This window comes from Triturus cristatus, chromosome 8 (genome assembly GCF_964204655.1).
Source record: "Triturus cristatus chromosome 8, aTriCri1.1, whole genome shotgun sequence".
Lineage (NCBI taxonomy): Eukaryota > Metazoa > Chordata > Amphibia > Caudata > Salamandridae > Triturus > Triturus cristatus.
This window is the reverse complement of record NC_140591.1, coordinates 106,555,734-106,576,579: the sequence shown is the minus strand read 5'-3', so window position 1 is coordinate 106,576,579 and position 20,846 is coordinate 106,555,734. Positions and strand designations below refer to the sequence as shown.

The 20,846-nt window shown below is 45.7% G+C and overlaps 1 protein-coding gene across 8 annotated transcripts in view; it reads right to left on the bottom strand.

The window, feature by feature from the left end:
- POU2F1 (POU class 2 homeobox 1) overlaps nucleotides 1–20,846 on the bottom strand; it is a 668,152-nt gene that overhangs the window by 148,430 nt on the left and 498,876 nt on the right. For all 8 annotated transcript variants that reach the window (XM_085621115.1, XM_085621114.1, XM_085621116.1 and 5 more), the window contains one exon: nucleotides 15,039–15,180. In XM_085621115.1, the coding sequence (XP_085477241.1) occupies nucleotides 15,039–15,180 (142 nt within the window). The remainder of the gene's footprint in view (nucleotides 1–15,038; nucleotides 15,181–20,846) is intronic.

Here is a 20,846-nt window from a genome sequence, read left to right as displayed (position 1 = left end):
ACAAGTCAAAAATCTGCTACAAAGTCTAGTATGAAATGTATACTATACAGATCGAAACAATACCATCGATATATATCTCACGTACTGAAGGAGACTCGAACCGGAGAGCAAGACACTACATCTGAACCAGTCGGCGGCAAAAACCAATCTGAATATGGCATCGATGACCATGCGCATAATCCCAAGAGGAGTCACACAGCCTCGTGATTTGAATAAAACTTCTTGGAACAAAAACAACTTGTAATCATTCAAGACCAACACTAGATGGCGGACTTATGCAAAGCATGTGTATCTACAGCACACATGTCTCGAACAGAGCGTTACTGAAGGTAAGTAAATTCTTTTGATGGATGCTTCTAATCACCGATTCCTTACCTTGTGATAAGACACTAAATGGTGGTGGGGCTGTGGAATGGCTCACAGCTAAAAGTCCTGCAGGACCAAATGGGTGAAATGCCATTCCCAACGGGACGGCCTATCAAGCTATTAGTGCATTGGGAACATAGGCACCAATGCCCACATAGCGTGACATATCTAGGACAGGCAGTACGTGTGCTAACCCTGTGCAAGCAACCTTATATCTGGTGGAATTAACACTTAGGCCTTTTGGGGGTTTCTAGGCAATGCGCACAACACCGACGACTGACGCGGAGCCGCAGACGACGCCTAGCGACGCGCAAGGCTATTGCTGACGAAAAATCTTTCCGGATCCAGCCTGACGCCTGGGGATATTCTAAGGTAAGGAATCTAACTAACGTGCTTCTTTCAGATACAGAGAACTATCATCTGGCAATGGCTTATTCCTGCACCGACCTGCCCTTCTTTGCACCAGAGTGCCCTACAAAGAGCTGATCATCCACCAGAGGTTCCTTGATATAATCAATGTAAAAGCTCAATGCTCTCTAGGAGTCCAGGAAGTGGAGCTTCTCTCTCTCTTGAGGGTGAGGTGGCTCAAAGAAGGTCGTAAGCGTGAAGGCTTGTCTAACGTAAAAAGGAATCACCACCTTCTGTAGGAACACTCGGAGACCGATACCAGATTGTCTGGCCAAAAAAGTGGTATAAGGAGGCTGTTGCAAAGGGCCTGTAGCTCACTCAAACCTCATGCCACAATTCATGTACCCAGACAAAACGTTTTAATGTGAAGAGGTACAATGAACAACTGAGCATTGGCTTGAAAGGGGTACACACAAGGAAGGGGAGTAAATTCAAGTCCCGCTGTGGCATCACAAAAGGCTTTGGCAGAAATATATGCTGCAAATCTTTCAAAAAATGAGTCACAACGCTCGATTTGAACAAGAATGGTTGGTCCGGCAAATGTAAAAAGGCCAAAAGGGCTGTCAAATAACCTTTAACAGAGGCCAAAGCAAGTCCTTGCTGGGCCAAAGACAAAATAAATAGCAATACATTCAACAATTTGGCATGCAATTGCTCCATCTGGTGGACGAAGAACCAAGCCTCAAACCTATCCCAGCTTACACAGATTTTGTACGATGGACAGAATGCAGAACAATGTCGTACATTCACCCCAGTACAGAGATCTGGGCCTAAATCCATCGTTTTTTGCTCACCATGCCATTCCAGTTTGGACCCAGCCATATGCAAATCAGTCTTGACCCTGCGCCCAACGGGAACAGTCCAGCCCGAACTGCCAGGCCAGGTCCTCCCTTGACTGGAAACAAGCATCCTAGGACCGGTTTCGGGCTTTCAGCCCTCATCAGCCAGGATAGCTTGACTCCAGATGCATGGAGAGCACGGGACCCACGTCTGGGCATACCCGTCCCACTCGGGGTGACAAATGCAAAAACAACAATTGATGGACAGAATGCATAACAATGTCATACATTCACCCCAAGGGATACTTGTTTCCAGTCCAGGGATGGCCTGGTTTGGCAGTTCGGGATGGACTGTTCCCATAAGGAACATGGTCAAGACTGTTTTGCATATGGCTGGGTCAAAACTGGGGTGGTGTGATGAGCAAAAGAATGATGGATTAAACCCAGATCCTTGTGACTTGGGGTGAATGTTTGCATTGTCCAGCATTCCGTCCATCAATTGTTTCTTTTGCATACACAGATTTTGTGGCTGGAGGCCTGGCTGCAAGGATCGCATCAAAAACTTCTGCAGTAAGGTCGAATAGGATAATCTTCCGTAGCTCAATTTCCATACATGGAGGAGCAGATTGCGCAAGCTTGGGTTCAAGACCCTGCCCTGCTGCTGCAACAGACCCTTCCGATGCAGCACATGCTCAGGCCCAGAAGTTTCAGAAAACACACTCTTCCAGCCCAATCTGGAGTCACTAGTAAGTCTTGGGTGTCGTCATTCCTCATCTTCAGCACACTGGGTAGGACAAGCAGCAGCAGGAAGGTGTAGTGAGGTCCTATGCCCCACTGCATGTGCAATGCGTCTCGGAGGGAGAACCTTTATGGGATCTCCATCTCGCAAAAGTTTGGACACTCTGCGTTCTCAGCAGTGGCGAAAAGATCTAGTCAGGGTTCTCCCTTTTGCTGGAGGACGTCTTGTGCTACATTAGTTTGTAAACAGCATTTATGATCCACTAAGCATTGGTGGCTGAGCTCATTGCCCCTAGCGTTTAAAGATCCCGCCACTGGTGTGCCACTAAGGAAATGGCCTTAAAGCTCAGCCAACTCTGAGGCGCAGAGCCTCCTTGCACAGGACTCTGAATCCCTCCCGCCCTACTTGCTGCAGTACCACATGGCAGAGGCGTTGTCCATGAGAACCTGAACCAGTCTGCGCTTGATGGTTAGCAGGAAGGCCATCAACACCAAGCAAATCAACTGCGGCTCCAACAGATTTATGTGGAGGTGAGACTCTGCCAGATACCAGAATCCTCTAATCTTCACCTCTCTCAGATTGACTTCCAAACCCAGTAGTGGTGCGCCCGTCACCACCATCAAGTCCGGGTGGGGTAGGGATAGGGGGTCTGCAGCATTTCCAATTGAGGTCAAGCAGCCACCTCTCTAAAACTTTTGCGTGATTTCCTTCAACACCTTGATGGAATCAGATAGGTTCCATTGGTGCTGGGTCACTGAGACTTGCAATCCCATTGCAGAGCCCATAAATGCCACTGTGCACAGCCAGGAAGCTTGAGAGCCATCCTCACTGAAACCCAGGACATTTGACCCACCCTGATCCTCCGAGAGTGCCTGTGGGCCTTCAGAATGAGGATATGAAAATAGGCATTCCGCAGGTCAATTCCACCCTCTGGTCTCTTGGGTTCCAGGGTAGAGAGAACCTAAGCCGCGTGAGCATCTTGAATTTATCCTTGTGCAGGATGGCATTGAGAGGGCAAAGACCTATGGTAGGATGAAGGCTTCTATCTTTCTATCACAAGGAAGCAGCTGGAATAACGTTGTCACTCCTCCAGAGGCCAGTATCTTCTTGATGGCTGCTTTGGCTAAAAAAGCCTGCAACTCCTGATGTAAAATAGAAAGATGGTCCTCAGAGAGCTGCTCTTATGTAGGTGGCAGGTATGGCAGGCTGAAAAGAAATTGCAGGGCAGACAATTTGAAGGACCACTTCTCAGATCTAATGTTCTGCCATCCCAGCGGGAAGTGGCTGACTGACACCTACAGGGTGGTTGTGTGCGGAGGAGCAGGGGGAAAGGCAGAAGAGGCACTGTCAGGTGCCTGGCCAGGCTTAATGACCTGTGTGAGAACATTTGTTTTCAACTCCATAGTGGGGAGGTGGAGTTCAGGAATGTCAGCTGCCTTTCAAATAACAGTGGTATAAAATATACTCCCTTACGTAGCTGGTCCAAGGGTGAACACTAACCCAGTACTGGGTGAGGTATCCAGCCCACGTGCATCCTGTAGGTGCATGTACCCAATTGCCATCATAAGGTGGTTGGGGGAAGGGGAGAGGGCATACTTTTCCTCAACCCCTCCATTGTCTTCTCCATATGGCAGGCTCAGTTGGGAGTCCGTGCCAAAACACTCGAGTGTAGTCTGTGTGACAACACGCCAGAGGAATAGTGTCAGAGTCTGAGGTGTTTAGAATTGGCTGCACCACATCAGGATCTAGGTGACGTTTTGCTTGAGATGAATTTGGCTCGAAGTCAGAGAACTCAAAGGGTTGAGGCTTTTCTTCCCCCACCGGCAGCTTCAGTGCCTACATGCGCAGACCCGACTTTTTTAGATTCAAACCAGGAGTCGACTACGCTGGTGCAAAACCCGAAGTCAGTTCAGGGGGAACAGACTGTGCCAAGAGTGGATCCGCTAGCAGTAACTTGACTAGGAGTCTCTGCGGTTACAAATGGGAGCGAGAGCTAGAGGCGTGTTGACCCTCTTGTGCCTTCAACTGAGAGCGGCGGAAGGGGGAGAGTTCCGTTTGGACTGCCTATATTTTTTCATTAACTCTCCCACAGACTTCACGTTCAAAGATGCTGCTGAGGGAATGACTTCGGGAGAGGGTCCGCATTCTCGACTTTGACCTGGAGAGGGACCTGATTTGAGTCTCACCACAAAGCTTTGCCTCGTATTCACAAATGGCCCAGGGGTTTTATTTGCATGCAGTTGTCACAGACCTTGGAGTTGAGCGCTGTACCCAAACACTAGAAACACACTGCGTGGCGATCCGTCACAGACATCTGTTTGCAGCAGTCCCTACAAAACTTAAACCCTGCAGTCTTAGAGGATAACATTCCTGTGCACACTTAAAAATATTTGAAGGGAAATCACTTCACAATGTGAACAAAAAAAAAGAGAAGCAGATCTTTGGATCTGTGTCTGACAGCACAGACGTTTTGAAACCTGTGGTTACAGGTATCCATCAGAATGACAGCTACTACAGGAGGGGGAGTTTACAGACCTCAGCCGGACCAGGTATCAGTTTGTTAACACTTAAATCTTCATCAAACACTCTGAACGAAGTACACCTGTCTAAAATAAATGGTATAACAGCCATACTCTTGAAAAACAGACCTTATCTTTAAAACTTTAAAAATGCTGGGTTTAAAAAAACAAAAATAATTACTCAACTAATGGCATAGCATTTATACTCTTGTTGTGGTAATAGCAAGATTAGTGCAGTGTTTCTCTGAGAAACCAAGGATGGCATGAAATGACAAGCTTTTCTCTTCACAGTAATCAAGTAGAGGCTTCTATCAGTGCCAAGATTTTTCCTGAGTCATGAAGTCAGTAGAATTCCAAAGCCAAATTATTAAAATGCAAAAGAACTTAAGATTAAGACAACAGCAGCAAACACTGGATAAGTCATTCAGAAATGATCACATTTTTAATGAAACCTCACAAAATGCACAAGCTCGGTGAAGTCAATGGATTTCTCTATGCTCTACCCTATGGTGACTAAGAATGCCTCTTTTTGTTTCAAAAGCAAAGTGCAGTTACCAGCTCATCCTGCTGCTTGTGCTTTCACACAGGTCAGTAGAGCAGAACACGTCCATTTCAGATGTTGATAGAGTTACTTGCAAAGTCTGGGAATCCTCAGCCATATACTCTTTAGTCTCTCTGCATCCGTATCACTTTTAAATGTCAGATAAGTTACTTCTGTGGTAATGCACAGAATTTTGACTTTGCAGAGGGGGTTCCTAGGATAACATCGCACAGTCAGTAGAAGTGTTTTTCCTTTCTGGTGACACCTAGAGCTATTGGACTTCCAAGAGAGGACAAAAGAGTGCAGAGATGGGAGAGTGCCTTGAAACACTCCCTTTCGACAAAATCTTTCTTGAACTTCAGCAATCAAGGCAACGTAGGGGCAGGGAGGGGTGTTTCAAGCTCTTACGTCTCTTTTGAGAATCACGTTCAATTATAAATTATTAGCCCTCTCCCACAACAGTCACCCAATCAGGTCCACACTCCTGCTCCTCGAGCCCAAATGGTGTTCTGCAGCACGGGTCATCAAAGTCTGATTGTGCCTGGTTAGTTTTCTAACACAAAAGGATCCCTTAGAGACAGTAGTTACAGTGCAAGACCTAACAGTGGTGAGTGGGTGTAGGAAGCTGGCTCTCTAGTCCAGTGGAACCCCAAAGGTAGGCAGAGGTAAAAGTAGATAATACCTTACTCTCTATTTGTGGTAGTGTGGGTGAGCAGTAAGGCTTTATCAGAAGGTCGTGCTAAGCATATATTCTACACACTCAGGCAAGAAATGATGTCACACACTCAAAGACTGAAATAAGACCAATTTGTGTGTATAAAAATATTTAGTTGTATTTTATTTTCTAGAACCAACCCAGGCCTGGTACAGTTAAGTGTAATAATACTTTGCAAGAATAATGCAGTTAAATACAGTTTGAATGCAGTTGAATTCAATCGGATTGGTTACAGGTAAGTCACTTGTTTATAAAACAATTGGAATTACTTCTCAGTTACTTTTTGGATTACTTTGTATGTTACTTTTTAAGTTACTGTTTCTACTCAGTGTGATATGCCTAGATATCACACCGGAACATTGCCAAGCGAAAAGGTAAGTAAATCAGTTTGTGTACATATGCAGCTTCTTAAGGTTTCATACAAACCAAATCCACACAAAACATTTTCACAGAAAAGCAGTCAATGCAATCCTATGGGAGGAAATGAAGTTATCGGTTTACAGGTAAGTACTTACTTTTGGAAGTTGGTTTTCTGGGGTAAGAACAAGGGTTCCTTCAGGGTCGAGAATGCACTCTCAAAGCACCCTAACTGGCACTAGGTTGGCTGGGTGCAGAGTGCTGAGGCCCAATGTTATCCAATGGGGGTTAGAGGGCCTCCGGTTGATGGCTGCCCACGAGCAGGCAACTAGGTTGTGGGAGCAAAGCTCCTGGACTTAAGCTCAGGGCAAAGGGGGATACGAGATAGCAAAAAAGGTGCACCCACAGTGACACAGGGGTGGCTGGGTTCAGGGTGCTGTTTTGGCATCGTGTGCCCGGTTGTTTTCAATGGGGAATGCCGGTTTTGTTTTTTAGCTGCAGACTCGGTCCAGGAACACCTCCGCCCAGGAAAGGCTTTGTTTCTGGGCTCAGGGAGCAAAGGCTCCCACTACAGGGGTCCAGAAACATGTCTCATGGTGGCAGGCTGGTAATTACCAGTCAAGGAACTCATCAGAGGCTCGTTTTTCAGGTGGCATCTCTAAGATGCCCTCTGGGTGCATTGTATAATAAATCCCACACTGGCATCAGTGTGGCTTTATTATGCTGAGAAGTTTGATATGAAACTTTCCAGAATTCAGTAAAGCCTGTATTATGCTTTGGAGTTGTAATGACAAACTCCCAGACCATATACTCTTTTATGGCTTTACTGCACTTACAATGTCTAATAATGGACTTGGACACTGTAGGGGTACAGTGCTCATGCAACTGTACCCTCACCAGTGGTATAGTGCACCCAGCTAGAGGGGTGTCTTACCTATACCATAGGCAGTGGGTTGCAGGCATGGCACACAGGAATGTGTGCCATGTCGACTCTTCACTTTTCTCTGCACCAAAACAAGCAGCCTGCAAGGGCAGTGTGCGTGTGTTAAGGTACAGGGCCTCCAAGGGTGGCACAATATGTGCTGCAGTCCTTGGAGGTTTTCCATAGTCACAGTGCCCTTGGTACACAGGGTACCTTTCACAGGGACTTACATGTGGCCAGAGAGTTGCCAACTGGGTTTGCAAAAGTAAAGTTGTAGGGAAAGAACATAGGCCCTGTGTACCTAGTTGGCCGGAACCCAGGGCACACTTAGTCATCAGGCAAAAAGTAGGGGGCAACCATACTAAAAGGGGCACTTTCCTACAACTATCTCTGCACCAGAAAAGTGGAGCCATGACGTAATGATGTGTGACTTGTGTGCAGATTGTAACAGGAGCTTTTGGATGAAGGATGGGAGGGTCGGTGAGGAAGAAATTAGTTACTTACCTGTTACTCCAGTTCTCCAACTTTGGTATCTTTTATATATTCACATGCTTAAATCATTCCCAGCCTGACAACAGGGAATGATTCAAGCATGTAACTATATAAAAGATCCAATGTTGGAGAATATGCAGGTAGATAAGAATGTCTACCAGAAAAAGCGTTATGGAAGGCAAGTAACTTGTTCTTCTGATAGAAAATTTTACCAGCAGATTCCTCTCCATAAAATAGATACCCAAGCAATACCTCCGCAGAGATGGGTCTGCAAACTGGCTCAAACCAAGAAATTCTGGAGGACCGAATGGGCAAAATGCCCACCTCAAAGGACTTGACTGTCAAAGCAGCAGTGCTTGTGCAGTATAGGTACTCTGTGTGCTAACCAAGTAGTGACGGTCTAGGTTTTGGAGGAATAGGCAAGCAAGTCTTTTGGAGGCTGCTGCTTCACTAGTGTGTAGCAGATAATGATGCAAAGTACAATCCCTCCAGAGATGGTTCTGTTCTGCACAGCCCTGCCTTTTGTTTTCGCTCTTGAAAACCCAATAAAGAGCTGATAGTCCACCTGGTGGTATTTGATATGATCGATGTAAAGACACAGAGTTCTTTTCAGATCCAGACTCTGGAGACTCTCCTCTTTCTTAGATGAATGATGTGGAGCAAAAAATGTTGGCAATGTGATGTTTTCGCCAACGAGAGTCCAAAGAACCAGTTTGTCCGGGTTGCAGCTGGAGTACTGAGGAGCAACTGAAAGAGATTGAAGCTCACTGATCCTCTTAGCCGATGTTGTGGCCACTAAGAAGACAGTCTGAAAATTCAGAAGCCTCAAATACCAGCTATGTATGTGCTCAAATAGGAAAGCCTTAAGAAACTTCAGGACCAAATTAAGATCCAATTGGGGCATGATGAAAGGGGTAGGAGGGAACAAATGTTGCAAGCCCTTAAGGAATCTTGTCACAACAGGTGACTTAAACAGTAAGGGATGATCTGGAAGCCGCAAAAAATCCAAAATGGCAGACGGATAACCTTTAACTGTGCCTGGAACGAGGCTTTGCTTGGCTAAAGACAATACAAACAAGAAAACCTCAGACAGCTTACCATGAATCAGGGTGACCTGTCTGATCGCGCATCAAGCCACAAACTTGTCCCAATGGCAGGAATAGACAGTTTTTTTATTGAGGGACGCATGCTTTCCAAGATTACATCAAAATCTCAGGAGGAAGCTCAAGGGCATTTAACTGTCACCGCTCAATCGCCATGCATGAAGGTGAAGTGTGCGGTAGTTTGGGCTCAGGGCCTTGCCCTTCTGCCATGTCAAGAGATGCTCTCGAAAGGGCAGCCTGGTCAGAGGACAGATACTTATGCACAGGAGTTTGGTATACCAAACTCTCCTTGCCCAGTTCAGAGGCCATATGATTGGGTCATCTTGATCTTTTAGAAAACCCAGAGCAGAAGCAGTATCAGCAGAAAGCCGTACAGGAGTTACGGGTTCCAGTCTACGCGGAATGGGTCTCCGAGCGGGAGCCGCTTTGGAAACTCCAACAAGCAGAAGCTCTGGCATTGCACGTTCTCAGTGGCGGCGAATAGATTGAACCAAGGTTCTCCCCATTCTAGTAGGAGACCATGCTCCACCTCTGGATAAAGACGCCATTTGTGAGCTGAAAGGCATCAACAGCTGAGTTGGTCTACCCTGGTGTTCAGAGATCCCGCCAAATGCTGCATGACCAGGAAAATATCCTCACACTCCAGTCAAGTCCAGAGGTGCAGGGCCTCCTGCCAAAGGGTCCACGATCCCACTCCACCCTGCTTGTTACAATAACACATGAATCAGCCTTCCCTCAATAGAAGGAAAGGCCTTTAATGCCAAGCGGGTAGCCCTCATTTCCAGAAAACTGATATGAAGCTGAGATTCCACCGGTGACCTAAGTCCTCTGAGCACCACCTCCTGCAGGTGGCAACCCCAACCCTGAAGCAATGAAACCATCACGAGAAAGAGGGCTGGTGATCACCCAGCCACCACGGCAGATCTTTTGCAGTCTCCTTCAAAATCTGGACCAGTCAGAGAAATTCTCCTGGCTTTGTGCCCACTAGGACTACAGATTACACTGCAGGGTCTGCATATGCCATAAAGCGTGGTTCATCAGCAGGATGCAGGAGGCCATTAGGCCCACAAGCCTCCGAGTCTGTTGCAACACAATCCAGGACTGAAGTTGAAACATTAATATCATTGCTCAAATGTCCTGGACTCTCTGCTACAGAGGCTAGGCACAGAACTGCACTGTGTGCAGAATCTGTCTGTTGAAAAGGAGCATCTGAGAAAGAGTCCGGTGTGACTTCGGGGTGTTGATAGTGCCAAAAGCTTGCCGTAGTCTGCAGGTTGGCAAATGCTGGGCCAAGCCGCCTGCAACAGCCAATCATCGAGGTAGAGGAATGCTGAGACCTCCGCATATGTGCTCCAACCACTCCCATCACTTTCGTGAACACCTAAAGGGCACTGGTGACGCCAAAGGGGAGCACAGAAAACTGGAAATGTTCTTGGCCTACCGTGAACCACATTTAACGCCTATGGGCCAGCAGAACAGGGTTGTGGAAATATACGTCCTGCAGGTCCAACACTACCATCCAGGCTTCGGGGTCCACACCAAACAAGATGGAGCCAAAGTGAGCATCCTGGATTTGTCCTGTTCCAAGAAGTCATTGACAAGTATAGGACGATGGCCTCCATCCTTTTCCGGCACCATGAAGTACGAGAACCAATCTACTTCTCACGTCGGTACCCTTACTACATCCCCTTTGGCCAAAAAGAGCCCACATTTACTGAAGCAGCAAGAACAGATGGTACTCTGTCAGCCGTTCTTGGGAAGGTGGTATGGATGGTTGATTCTCCAGAAATTGGAGAGAACGGCCCTGCTGAACAATTTGTAACACCTGCTGTCCAAGGTGATGGGCTGCCACCCTTGCAGGAAATGTTGGATGCTGCTTCCAACAGGGTGGCTGTGTGCGCCAGAGAGGGCACATCAAAGAGGCTTGGGGGGTACAGTAGCTGGAGGGGTGGTAAGCTGTGATGTACGCTGCCCTTCTGTCCTTGTGCTCTAGAAAGTCCCCTGCCTCAGCCCCTAAGAGGCAGGGATGGCTGATGGGCTGGCAGTGTCTGTTGGTGGTGTTGAAACCCTGTGCCCAATCTGCGCAAAGGGCGAAACTGAGGAGCAGGTAGATGCAGAGTGGTAGAGAGACCAAGGAAGCAGGCGGTTGCCCTACTATCCTCTATAAGGACCTGACCAAGGGCCTATCCATCAGGTTGAATTGGGCATTCCCCAAAAACCCAGTGGAGGTTATCCAAGCATGTCGTCTAATGGAGACACTGGTCGCGATTGCTCAGCCCAACAAATCTGTGGTGTCCAGATAAAGTATATTGCCTGGGAAATGATGGCACAAGCCTCTGAAACTAGAGCCAAGACCTGCTCAGTGAGACCCCATAAAGCATGTTTGTAATGACGGAGTAGTCAAGAGCTGTTAATGGAAGGCAAGACTTGTAGAGGAGAAAACTCTATGGCCAACTGTGTTGATGATTTTTGACTCCCTATCTGGTGGAGTGGAAGGGGATAAGTTAGGTTTCACCCTGCTAGCTGAAGTCTGCACCACTACATTCTTCTGGGAAGGGTGCTGACAGAGGAAGGTTGGATTCTGTGGTGCAGGATGTTGGCATATGGCAATCTGGCGACTGAAAGGGACTCTTTGCCAGAGCTTATCCCAGGACCCCATAAGGGTGTCGGTCAAGGCCTTGTTTAAAGGTAAAATAAGGTTTAGAAGCAGTCTGGCCAGGTTGGAGGACCTCAGTCAGCAACTTAGCTTACAATTTCTAACAGGAGAGCTCTAGGTCACAAATCTCCAAGGCTCTGTGCACCACTAGAGCAAATTATGCTGAATCCTTGGTGGCCAGCACCCGAGGGAAGAACATCACACTATCCAGGGACATATCCGGCCCACTGGCTTCTTGGAGCTCATCATACTAGTTAACGCCTTGATACGACTGTCCACTAACATCATGGGTGCCCTTATAATTTGTGCCAAAAAGATCACAGAGAAATCATTCCACGCTTGGGGACAAGAGACCTGCATCAGGATCTGGGCCTGGAAGAAGAGAGGCTGACACCATACAGGGTTGGCATGATGCCGTTACGGCATCAGGTAATAGCATCAGTTGGTCTACCAATGCTAGTGAAGTTGGCATCAGGGGGTCTTGTGTCAGCATGGGGATAGTACCGGCATCAGCACAGCGCTCAGCACAGATTTGGAAACTGATCCAGAGGACCAACTGGTGCCGAGGGTGGGGGGTGTTCTGTGAGTGGAGTCCCAGTTGGGAAACCTCTTGGCTAAATGGGGCCGACAGGCGCTCTAGAGAGAGTAGATTGTGCAAATAAGCACAGCATGTTTTTCTGAAACTCATGGAGTTGAGGAGGAGCCACCCCTAGTCCCTGAAATACAGGTTGGTTCAGAGTGGAAGGTGGAACTGTTTATGGGGGATGGGGTCATGGAGCGGTCCTGGAGGTGTGATGACCCCACGCATTCTCAGGGGACTTAAAACCCCATTGAGATCGCTTCTTCCTAGACTTACCAGAGGGGTGAGACCCCAGCGACGACTAATCGCTGGACCAAGAAGGGACATGACTCCGTAACTTCTACCCGTCCATCCCCTCTTTTTGTCGGGTGACAAACTACATCGCTTCCTGTTCCCGGAATGACTTCAGGAGCATATTCACTGCAGGTTGCAATGGAAGGACCTCAGGCACCAAAGGCAGGAAAAGTGGGCATCCGAGACAGCCTGCAAAATTTCCCACAAGGCCTAAACTCTGAGGGTTTATTTGGAGACATGTCACTTGCACACTGGAGAAACGTTTGAGGAAAAAGGCCTCAAACTGTTGAGGAAAAATAGCGTGAGAGACCAGTGGATGCTCTGGATCTGCATCTGTGGGCGCGGACATAAAGGAACTGATGTCAGTGTGCATGGGTATAAGCCGGTGCAGAGCTGTAGGGAGTCACCTTAAAATGCACAAGGGGTACTGCTTCAAAGTTTTCAGGATGCAGTCTGTGGAGTATTCTAAGGGGAGGAATCTGTTATTAGATGTCTCTTATCAGAAATCATGAATATTTATATAGCACCAAAGATGCATGAGTGAGGATGGGAATTAACCATTTTTGCTCTATGTGAACAAGAACAACAACTTTAGGTAAAGTGATTTTTCAAGTACTATGAAACTCTGTTAAAAAGTAACTACAAAGTTAATGACTTGTACTGACTTCTTGCTTGTCCTTGTACAAATTGTCAGTAGAATGAAAAACTACCCTTGGAGGCACTGTTATGGAGGGAGCTCCTATTTGCCTTGATTTTTTTTTCCATGCATTATATTGTGTTTGTCTTAAGTGTGGTTTGTTGCGCCGGCCTTTCTGGGAGGGGTGGCTGGAACAGGGACAGTCTTTTTACTGCGATACTGCTTTTTGATATATGAAAGAATGTTTTTTATATATACCATGAAAACATACGATACAAAAAGTTGGATACTTTTATGTAGTTTTCATTAATTAAAGCCCTATGTAAATTTCTTTCTTGGTGGTATGCGTTAATATAGCCAAACCCCAAATGGATGTGGGAAGCTTTGACTGCCTGTGGGTTGGTGAACAGAATGGTGAATTGCAGCACATTGGGTGATATAGTGGCTCCAAAAGGAGTTTTCATTCTGCTGATTTGTAGTGCCCTGTTCCCTTGGTGTGAGGGGCCCGCTCTCTTCTTTCAGGTACTTGTACAAATCACCAGCCTTGTCAAAGCTAACTGTTAGTAGGTCCCACAAAAGTACAAACATTTCAAAAGTCACTCCAACCCAAAAGAAATCAAGCTTAGACCAGACTTGGCCATCATTTCTGGTAAACTTTACTTCCTTATAGAGTTCTTGAACCTGCTGTACCTGGAAGGATACTGTATTGGAATCCAATATCATAAAGACAATGAAACTGCTATCAACATCAAAAAGAACAGCGGTAATCAAGAGGCCAGGGGAGTGTGTTAATCCTGCTCAACCTGTTTGCAGTACAACCACACTGTCATCAACAGTTGCCAAAATCTGATGTAGTCGCCGTACAGTGTTTCAAATCTTTCCAGCCATTACAAATTCATAAGGTGACTGTCATTTCAGTCCCAACCAACATTGCTTTACTTTTTCAAATTCATAGATGGCTACAAGATATATGAATTTGACAAACTAATTTGCATTAAATTACAATTACCTCATAGAAATCTAAGATTTGATTATGTTTAACTAGATGGATATTAATTGCGAAGACAATCTTGATGCTAAACATTATGGATCATTTGTCCCTTCAATTTTGTTTCTCACTTCTTTTGACCCACATTTCAGACTTTTTACAAGTAAGGTGCATCTTTAATGCAGCCCTCACCTTTAAACAACATCCAAACGATGCTGCATTCAGAACTGTACTTACTAGGAGACTTGCACTGTATCTTCCGGTCACACCTTGCACAACATTTATGGATAGACCTTAGCCCATGCATGGATAATGCATTGGCTCAACATACAAGATGACCTACTTGCAAAACCTCTAGAGGATTCAAAACATCACAATGTGACTTAACTCTGACCTACAATGCTTAGGTCACAAAACTGTAGAAAGGGAGCCCCCTAGAGCAGCTACACTCGGTTCCAATCAGGCAGCAAGAACACACCTTCAGTGCCCTGGCACCAGTAAATCTAGCTAGCATGTTTCTCCCCTAATAGCAGAACAGACAGACTCTAAGCCTACTTCCCAGAATTTGCTGTTCCCACAAGTTGGGGGCCAGGCAGTCCACAACAAAGGCAATACTCTTTAGAATGCCCTTCACTTTCCTCTCACTGGAACAAAACCACACAAAGTTGAAAAGAGCAAAGAAATACCACCCTTCCGCTCTGACAGTGACTAATAAGGAGTCTGATTGCCGCTAATCCTACCCTAACTGCCTTTAGCTTCAAAACAGTAAAAGGTGCTTTACAAACTCCTTAGATGGATAAAAAAATTAACAAATGATTATAAAAAAGACATGAAAGGAAAATCGAAGGTGATATGCAGGAAAACATACCTGTTAGGACAAAGAAACCATTTAGAATCTGCTAATACATGTGCATGTTCTTTATTTGGATAAAACACACTCACCTGCATCATTAAGCCACTTTTCCAGAAGCGGCTTTAACTTGCACATGTTCTTAAAGCTGAGGTTCAAAGCTTCGAAGCGAGAGATGGTGGTTTGACTAAAGTCATTTCCATACAGTTTGCCCATCGCAAGCCCAACATCGCCCTGTGATAAATTAAAGAATTTGAAGAGAGAGTGAGATAAAGCAGAAAAAGGATACAGTTAAACATTTTCATCAAAGTAAAGTCAGATTCAATTGTTATGAATATTACATCTTTTCTATTCTGGGTATCCCCCTGCTGGAATTACATGTTTAAGTCAATCAAAAATGTAATATGTAAGAAGAGTAAAATGCTAACTGTGTGTGTGATTAAGATGAAGCCCACTTAGTTTATATATAACGTTTTGCGATAATCAAGCTTATGTGAATATAAGTGCAGCATTTAATTTGAGAGCCTACGGTATCATTTTTAAATAGCTTGGTATTGAGTTTCTAGAAGGTGACCTCTCATGCCCAAGCGTTTCCAAACTTGCCCTGACTGCCACAAATACAGAATAAGGACGTTTTTCAAGGTAATGTCCACTCATAATCTTAATCACTGAATAGTCCCAACCACGGGCAAGACATCGGAGCATTTCTTTCAAAGGGTTAATTTTTGTATTTCATCTTCGTCTTACTTCCGGATAGTCAGAATATTCTAAATTTAAAATAAAAAAAAAAAAACATTTGTTGCATCCTATAAACAGATTGTTTTCCAATTCCTTTTTTTTGTTTATGGAAAGCCACCAGCAAAATTGAATGACATAGGTAAAATCCCTTTCAAAAACATTTTTAAAGGAAACAAAGGGTCAGGACAATGTACGCAGATAGACTGCACCAGTGCTAGGCAGGAGACAGACAACGTGTCTTTAGGGATCTTCAGCGTTCCATCATGGCCAGTATGTGGCAGTTACCTCATTTCTGTTTTTACGATGGAAATCAAATGTATACTTTCTACAGAAAATGTTAATCATGTTTAATCCTTCCGCCGGGGAGGGTTCCTTATGATGTCAATGGAGATTACCCTGAAGAAAAAGTATGGTTACAGCGATAAAACATTTCCTCCCTCATGGGGCCTCTATAGGTAATCATAGCACTAAATAGAATAGCAAGTCCATTCCAAGAACCACAGCAGAAGAGGAAACACTATGAAACTATTGGAGACACTAAAAAAATTCTTCAAGGAAGATCGCCTCACTTGGGAATGCCGTCATGGAATCTGAGTCAAGGCAACAGTGTCTTAAATGTGCAAACAGACGTCCAGATAGCTGCCTTGCAAATCTCAAATTGGATGCATGTTCCTGAGCAATACAGCCATTGCTGCTTTACCTCTGGTGAAATGGGGTTTTGGATTGCCAGGTAAAGCTGTAATTGCCTTCAGGCAGCATGAAAGAACTCAAGAACCCATTCATTCGGATGTTACCAAGCCTGAGTGTAGAGGGACAAATTTACAAACAGCTACTGAATTTTCTAATATCTTTAGCCTTCCCAGCCTAACATTGAGGGTGAGAGATTTTTCTGCCGGAGAAAAGGGGAAAATGCTGGAAAAGTAGTTGTCTGATTCACAAGGGCAAACATGTTGTGTGTGTTCTCATGGCTAGTGCTATGGAACAGAGTGCAAGGTTCATGAGATCAAAGCTTTTAACTCTCTCACCATGCCTGCCGGCGTTACAGCCGCAACGAAAGCAGCCTTCCAATTAAGATGTTGTAAGGACGCTTTATAAATAGGTTAAATCGAGGGACCTGCTACATGTGATTGGACAATATCCGAATCCAATAGAGAAGGTCTCTGTATCGGGGGAAACAACTTTAATACCCTCCACAATGTCCTTATCCACAGTGATTTTAAAAATAAGGGACTTGTGAAGGACATTTTCTGTACTGAGTGACAGTAGTGAGATGGACTTTCATGGAGGAAAAATTTGCCAAATTAAACAGATATCTTATCCAGAACACCACATGCAGAATTTTTCATTGGAATGAGTAGGACGCACTTGCAGGTATCCTTTTAGTTCCTATTAAAATGCACATGCAATACCATTCAATGTTCATGCATTCATACTGTATGAGCTCAGGAGCACAACCAACAAACTCAAGCACTGTGGACTGGGATATTGAAGTTGACCTCCAAATTTGTGGAGAACCACCGGTCTGCCTAGCTATCGTGACAGGTGAAGAGGTCTTTAAACTACCACTGATAGGGCCATTCTTGTGGAATTAGGATAACACTGGCTCTCAAGAAGAGAAGTTTGATGAGGACCACTGGAATCTGATGAATCGGAGGAAAGGTGTTAGAAATTTGCCGGACTAGTTGATCTATAGGGCATTCCTCTGACCCTGCCTTGATCTCAGACAGCCTGCTTTCAGCAGATTGAAACACTTCAAATGGATAGATAACAGGCTCTCCTCCGAACAACAAACATTTGCTTTTAAAGTATCCAGAACCACCCCGAAATAGTGCAGAGACTGGACATGATGTTGATTTCTCAGGACTGACATACATTCCTAAGTGTCTGAGAGCTGAGATTGCTGTTTGGAAATGTTTACAAGTTTGCTAACTTAACGATTCGATCATCCAGTTGTCTAGATACAGATAGACTGAGATCTTTTTCCTGAGATGTACTGCAACCGACTTGCACTTGGAAAATGTTCTTGGCAAAGATTTCAAGCTGAATGGAAGGACCTGTATTGATAATAGTTGATGTCAACCACAAATTTCAGTACCTTGAATTGGCTATAGGCATGTGAAAGTACGCATTTCTGAAGATCAATGGAGTATAGTCAATGTCCCTGATGTAGCTGTGGGTAGAATTAATGTAATGCTTGCCTCCTACGTTTTTCGTTCCATATCCATTTGTTTGCCAGTTTTAGGTCTAGAATGGGTCTCAATTACTTCTTTGGCCATTCCTTTCTCACCGGAAAGCAGCAGAAATATATTTCAAGACCTTTTGGGGAGAGGGAACTGTCTATACAAATGAATACTTCTTGCTGAAGCATCCCTTTGATGGCACTGCTGGACGAAGATGGTTGTGAGTACTCATTCCAAACATCATTCCGCACCCAATCAGCGTTTTTGATTGAACTCCACTATTCCAGGAAATTCTAAATGCTTCCCACGACTAGAGTGATTAACGGAAGAGGAGGAAGTGGTGAGTGTGAGAAAGTGTCTCTGTATATACTGTTCCCAAATAGGTACAGGGTGTACAGAGTCCACAGTCCCCAGAGGTTTGGCAGAGGCTGAAGTTAGATGTAACCTTACTCTCTAAAGTGGTAGCTTGGTCAAGCAGTAAGGCAGTATCAGAGGACAGTGTAAAGCATTTGTTGTACACACTCAGTCAGCAAAGGGTCTCACACACTCAAGAACTGAACTCTAGGCCAATGGATTATGTATAACAAGTATATGCTTGTTTTATTTTAGAACCAACAATAGGTATTAAAATATACTTTCTCAGAATGAGATGCTTTATATAAATAGTTTTGCAATATGCAATTGGCTTTTGTAGAAAGTTACAAGTGGTTGCAATAGGCAACACAATTTTAAACACAATAATGCATTGAGTTCAATGGAAGTTTCAAGTTATTTGCAATAGATTACTTTTAGGATTACTTTTGGGATTTTAGGACTGGATCCTAGATTCAGTCCTGGGTCAGTACTTGGAAACAAGTAATAAAAGTCGACTTAGTTACTGTTATGATTTTTAGACAATATTTTGCTATTTTAAAAAAGTTGACACTTAGAAAATATTTCATAGAAAACAGTCAATGATTCCCTAAGGAAGAAAATTCAAGTTGCAGGTATAGTATGTTCTCGTTACTTTTGTAATCCAGTACTGGGTGCCTAGACTCAGTACTGGGGTCTTTATCCAAAACAGGTAAGTAATTACGTTTTCACAATTGATACGATTTTTAAAGAATATTTAAAGTTTGCAGAAATCGACACTTAGAAGAAATTTCACAGAAAAACAGTCAATGGTTTCCTATGGAAGAAAATTGGGTTACTGGTAAGTACGGTTGTGAATATTTTTCAGGGTCAGTGCTGGGCACCAAGATCCAGCACTAGGAGCTCTCCTAATAGCAGGTGAGTGTTTTCGTTTTCGTTACTCGGCTGATTTTTGGTGAATATTTTAAGTTTTGAAAAGTCCACACTTAGAAGAAATTTCCGGAAAAACCAGTCAATGTTCCCCTATGGAGAAAATTGAGTTGTCGGCTTTCAGGTAAGTACTCGACAGGCAAAGTTAAGGTTCTGGGCACAGACTCAGGAGTCTCCCAAGGTCAGGTAGGTACAGTTGTTACACCCTCAGCGGCACAGGGGCAGCCGGGCGCAGAGTGAGTTAGGCCCAATGTTCTCCTATGGGAGGCAGGGGGGCCTTGGTTGGTGGCTGTGGGAGCTGGGCTCCTGGTCACTTGCTCAGGGCAAATGGGGAAGTAGATAGGTGCACTGGTTACACTGCCAGGGCCACTCGGGCGGCTGGGTGCAGGGTGCTTTTGAGCCTTCGGGCGCTCAATTGATTTCAATGGGAAAGCTCCGATTTAGAAAAAGACTGCAAGCTCGGGGATGAAGATTCTTCAGGTGCCACCACCACTTTGAGAGGTAAGTTGGGTAGTTGGAGGCTAGGTAGCCAGGAGTTGGGCACAGGGGGCCGCGGGGTGCAGGGGCACCTTTTGGGGTTGCAAAATCTTACCCTCTTGATCGCGGTTGGGGGGGTACCTGGTTCTGAGGCTGCAGGCGTCGTCAGGAGCGTCGAGGGAAGTCCTTGGGTGCCAGACTCGGGGTCACAGTCGCCGTGGGGTCGTCCTCGTGGTCTTTGTTCACTCCGGCACAGGCCAGGCTTGGCGGGTGCAGAGTGTGTAGGGTTCGCAGTTCCGGGCTGATGCCAGGGATTAGAAGCTGATTTTGAGTAGAGCCTCTACTCATGGGAGTCCCAGGTGCTTCGAGCCAACAGGTAGCCAGGTCCTCCGGGGTTTGTGAGGTTGCTGGCCACAAGAGATGCTGGGTTGGAGCAGGAGCAGGTTCGAAGGTCGACAGGCCGGTAGGGCTGGGGCCAAAGCAGTTGGTGTCTTCCTCTTGGTAGCAGCTGCAGGGCAGGTCTTCTTTCTTCTTGCTCTTCTTTGTATTTCGGAATCTGGGGAAGGAAGGTTAAGGGTGCCCCTAAATACTAGATTTAGGGGCGTTACAGGTAGGTGAAGGGCAGGGACCAATGGGTCCCTGTCCTGAGGTGGGTACACCCCCTATCCTGCCTCTCTCCTGTGGGAGGGGGGCAGTAGCCTTGTCCTGATTGGGCAGGGCTTCAAATCTTCAAGATGTCGAGAGCCCAGAGATGTGCTTCACCTCGCCTCCCCCACCTGAGGGGTGCGGTTGGCAGGCTGGCACATCCCCTGTCCTTATTTGGGGTTTCCGGGCCAGGCGTCCCGCCAGAGTGGGTGCTGCCAGTGGCCTGGGGAAGCTCACAGAGGCGGCATGCCTTTGAAGCTTCCCCCTGCCCATCCTGGGGGAGGAGATCTAGCACCTCGCCCAGGATGTGCATTGTTGCAGGTCCAGGAGAGCAGGGGCTCTCCTACCCAGGGGCCCAGCAACATCTGTTGAGTGGCAGCCTAGGCAGCCTCCCAAACCAGACGTGGATTGTAGGTTAGGTTTCAGGGGGCATCTCTAAGATGCCCTCTGGGGTGCTTGGTACATTAAATCCCACACTGGCATCAGTGCGGGTTTAATGTGCTGAGAAGTTTGATACCAAACTTCTCAGTCTTCAGTGTTGCCATTATGGGCCTGTGGAGTTCGTGTTTGACGAGCTCT